At 49.9% G+C, this 4,432-nt stretch overlaps 3 protein-coding genes across 3 annotated transcripts; 1 reads left to right on the top strand and 2 right to left on the bottom strand.

Moving 5' to 3' along the window:
• Positions 1–514: 514 nt before the first annotated feature.
• On the bottom strand, positions 515–664 carry PHYSODRAFT_450436 (hypothetical protein; the record flags this gene model as incomplete). The annotated part of the gene is made up of 1 exon (XM_009533446.1): positions 515–664. A coding segment is annotated over one exon (150 nt), but the record flags the coding sequence as incomplete, so codon positions are not given.
• A 482-nt stretch (positions 665–1,146) lies between these two features.
• On the bottom strand, positions 1,147–1,593 carry PHYSODRAFT_335964 (hypothetical protein; the record flags this gene model as incomplete). The annotated part of the gene is made up of 1 exon (XM_009533445.1): positions 1,147–1,593. The coding sequence occupies one exon, from the start codon at positions 1,591–1,593 to the stop codon at positions 1,147–1,149; it is 447 nt and encodes a 148-aa protein (XP_009531740.1).
• A 1,023-nt stretch (positions 1,594–2,616) lies between these two features.
• PHYSODRAFT_335963 (hypothetical protein) lies at positions 2,617–4,426 on the top strand (the record flags this gene model as incomplete). Its single annotated transcript, XM_009533444.1, has 2 exons — positions 2,617–4,086; positions 4,155–4,426. Coding segments are annotated over 2 exons (1,742 nt in total), but the record flags the coding sequence as incomplete, so codon positions are not given.
• Between the last annotated feature and the right edge of the window lie 6 nt (positions 4,427–4,432).

The following is a 4,432-nucleotide window of genomic DNA, read 5'->3' as shown; positions in this document are numbered from 1 at the left end:
CTTCAACTGAGAGCTGAGAATAGTCTCTAGCTTATCATACAATTCTGATGGAGAAATATCCTCATATAGATGCGATTCCTTAAGTTTACCTTGATAAAACCGGTAGTAAGGGTCCCCCTTGTAGTTAGGTGACAGATGAGTGTTTAGTTTCTTCATAGATAGTTTGTACTGCTTAGCAATCAATTCTCTATTTTTCGGGTTACCAACATTGCTGATGTAAACCATTTTCTTGGTGCGTCCAAGCACCTTAACACGGAAACTACTACCCCACTTGGTACATGTAACCCCAAGTCGCTTAAGTCCTTCTAATTCATATCCAAACATCGTCGTTGTATATCCGCTCTACTATATTTTATAAGATTTTATCTCTCAGGATGGGTCTTTTATATTTATAAAAAATAAAAAATATTAATATATAATTTTACACTTCTTTGTCATTTTCACTCTCTACTTCGTTCGAAACCTCAATTCTCGTGGGAAGTTTCGATTTTAGTTTCTTGTTTTGGTTTCTGATTTTTCTGCGTTGCGCTAGCTCCTCCTTGTGCAACTCATTATACTCCTTTTGATTAGTTAGACGCTGCTCTCTATTCTTTAGATAGTAACGCTTCTGAGCTGCTTTAAAAGCCTCCTTGTTAAGCTCATAATTTTCGCGAACGTAAACCATAATTAATTATTTTGTATTATATGATATTGTGTTATATACTAATGGAAATTAATTATCAGAAATGAAGATAATTAAATGCATTTTCGATTTTGAGCCAAAAAATTATAAATTATTCATATTGCCACATGTATGGAACGCACTTATTAAATAATTCCTTCCAATCTGCATTATTATCTAGTCGCCTTGAGAAGTCCACTAACAGCTCGATCAGTTCATGAAACGATCCATCCCTATCTGCTATCCTAAGAACTCTTAATGCTCTCACAGTACGTTGCATAGCTATAGTTCTCTTATGATGCCCGCAACCATAATTCGTCCTTAAACAGCTTTTACATCCATGCCAAAACACAGTCATCGTATGATATGTTATATATTTTATCATTTCGTCGCTTGAGATGGACTCACTTTTATATAATTGAAAATTTTAAGGTAAAATCCGCATTTAATATTTTACCTAATTCATTGCAAATTGCCTGCTACAGCTACTCCAGCTTGATGTCAGCAACACCGTTGACCGTCTGGAGTTGATCGCGTAGCTCTTGGTAGTGGCGCTGGGTGTTCAGGTACTGACGCTCGAGCTCTATCAGCTTGCTTGATATATCCACATTCTCCTTGGGCGCACGATCCATGTCACCGAACGCCTTCTCCCGCTTGACGAGCCATTCTCGCTTTAGACTCGTCAGCTGGGCTTCTTCCTTGGCCGCCTTGAGTTTTGCAGTCATCTTCCTCACCTTTTCTTCAGTTTTAGCACTCGCCTCCGCTATCTTCTCAGCCTCCTCTGCTTGAACCCCTTTATAGTCGCTCGCAAACTTCTTCGCTTTCTCTTCTGCGATGCGGGCGACGGGATGCGTGTCATCGATCATCTTCTTGAGCTCTGCTCCGCGAGTGTTGAGAGCATCCATCTCCTGCTGTAGGTTGGACGGGTTCATCTTGACTGCTGATTGACTTGGTAGAATGCAGAATGAGCACTCCCTACTCTTCTAGCATGAACACGAGATCTTAAGATCGCATTGGTTACGAAACCATTTATCTATAAAAGGTCGCTGCTATAAGGAAACTCCTAACTATCGGTTTTAGATCTTTCATGTCTTGGTAAAAATTTGAGAAAAACTGACTTCGTTTTATGAAGGTAGGTACCTTGGCGAAAAAACTGCCTTCGTTTCATGAAGGTAGGTACCTTGACAAATATTTGGATTTTGATTTGTGAAGGTGGGTACCTTGGAACTTTACCACGTTTTAGCGTTGCTTGTAGGAGATCTAAACCGGGTCTGAACAACTTTATATCACTTGAAATTCTAATGATGTAGAGCTTCAACAAGAAATCTCGCTAATGTCATATTTCGTGAAAAACTAACCTCATTTTATGATGTTATATACTACTTGAGCCACAGCAAGATGAGGTGTACTCTGGGATACATTCGCCAGAGACACTTTCCACCAGACTTTAGGCACTCATCGTAAGGGAAAGTCCGCGGCTGGAATGAGTGTTCTCTGAAATCCTGGGCGTGCACTCCCAGGATTCACACTTCCAGCCAGTTGGGCCCATCTGTGGTCAGGCGCTGGATTCACCCCGAGAAATCACTTCTCTCCCACAGTCGCCATCCATGTCACACGGGTACAGCCGCGCCGTATCCAAGTCATCCACCAATCAGCATCCAATACAAACTCCAAGTCCAAAGGGTGGCGGCACATCGTCGGCGATTTTCTGGGGACCGCCTCGTGTCAACCGCCCCTCCTGGTCCAGGTACATCAAAGAGGCAATAACTCCGAACCGGTGAATCATGGCCAGGCCACACAAACACAGAGGGCGATCCACCGTCGACTTCGATACGGCCGTCGCACTCTGTCGACTCCCAGGATTTCACTCACTTTGGCGACACCCTGTCTACCCAACGGTTGGTCAGGACCTATCTTCAAGGTTCTCTTCTCAAACGCAAAAACTCCAACGGGCAATGCGCGGTCACATCGCCATTTCACAGATCATCAACATGGCGGAGAGCGTGCCTTCGGACGGCAAGCAAGCGACGGTGCCAGCTCAAGGCACGGCGCCCCCCTGCAGCGCGCCACCTCCGACGCAGCAACGCACCGGCGACGCTCCTGCGAACACCGCTCCAGCGGGCGGCGGCGGCGACCAGGCGGGCAACTCAGCGTCCAGCAACACTTCGGCGGGCGTCACCAGGACGGGGGAAACTAAGCGCGTCTCCTTCTCCGGCGACGCGGGCAAAACCTCTGACGCGAATATGCGCGAGGCCGATGGCACTGCCTCGGCTGACGCTGCAGCCCAGGAAACTGGTGACGCGAACTCAGAGTCTAAAGCTCCAGACGCAGGCGACACGGCTGCGGACGTGAACCTGGAGGATGCCCCTGAGTTCAAGTTACCACGACACGCGACGCTGGAGGACGTCAGGGGGCTCGTCTTCGCGGGTATGCTTCGGCAGCAGGAGGTGGATGTCCCCGACTTCGTACTCCCTGTGCACCCACCGCATTGGACACTGCCAACCCCGCCGGATCTCAAGACCAACGCATATCTCGTGGGAGTCCCAGGGATCGTGAACGATATTCGCGCGGGTGCATTCGCCATGGAAGGCTACGGCGGCGCGTCTACGCTGATCGGCTTCGAGGAGCTCTCCGACGAGAATCTTCAGGGGTTGAAGGAAGTCTGCGGTGCCAACGCTGGGATCGACGTCCTGTGTCCACGTCGTTCGCCTCTTTCCGCATTCGAGTTGGACAACACCCTGAATTCCATCGGCATTCGACGCGAGATGGCCTCACTCCTGCGTCACTTCAACAGCACAAGGCTCGCTGAGCGCGTGTTCAAGATGACTGGTTACCTGCGTCGAGTCCTCGGGGCCTACCGAAACATGCGTTCTCTGGCTGACTCTCAGCAGGGTTTCACCGCCACTCAGGAAGTAGTCGACACGCGACGCAAGTATAAGGAACTGAAGCGCACCTGGAAATTCACGTGCGACTACTGGTTCTTGGAGGTCCAAGAGGCCCTGGGCAAGGTGGATGATGCTGAATCCAAGTACAAAGTCGCGCTGGGCGAGCAAAAGACGCGGTACCAAGACGAGATTGATTCTCTGGAGTCCGAGAAGGCACAACTCAAGGCGCGCCTTGCCGACTCTGAGGCACAAGTGCGAATCCTGAAATCGCGTCTTGAGTTAGCCACCGTGGACCCCTGGAAGTTCCCTGACTTCCTCCAGGAGCACACAGACTTCACGGGCAATTGGGAGCGTCTCCACGACCTCTTCAATCTCTGCATCAAGGACTCGAAGCCTCCTGAATCCTGGGACACTGTCATCAACGTCACGGCCATGGACAAGCGCAAGGCTGCGGCGGCCCCGTATCCAGAGAAGAGCACGCGTATGCCTCCGTCTTCAGGGTCTGGGTCGTCCGTCGTCCTGAAATTCTGGATCTCACGGGTCCTGGCAGCAAGTCTCGCAGCGGCGCGAAGGCCGGAGGCAAAACTTAGGATTCCAGAAAATCTCAGGGTTCCAAGAACGGTCAAGGCTCCAGAAAATCACGGGACTCTGAGGTGCCAAAAACGCAGTCGAACTCCGCAAGCCCCCAGGTTCACAAGGTCCAGCGTCGTCCCAAGGATCATCAGCCTGGCCGCGACTCTGTGCGTCGCGCCGGCGAGAAGACTGTGGTGTCCAAGGAGGCCGCACACACGATGCTCCCTGGGGGTGTCGTCTGGAAGGAAGTTCGGCCAGACGTGCGTCAGGCTATTCTTGCTGGGCTCAAGTACGACACAGCCATGGAGTGGAT

Source organism: Phytophthora sojae (genome assembly GCF_000149755.1).
Source record: "Phytophthora sojae unplaced genomic scaffold PHYSOscaffold_6, whole genome shotgun sequence".
In the NCBI taxonomy this organism is placed as follows: domain Eukaryota; phylum Oomycota; class Peronosporomycetes; order Peronosporales; family Peronosporaceae; genus Phytophthora; species Phytophthora sojae.
Note: the sequence above shows the minus strand (reverse complement) of the source record. Positions and strands in the feature narration are given on the sequence as shown.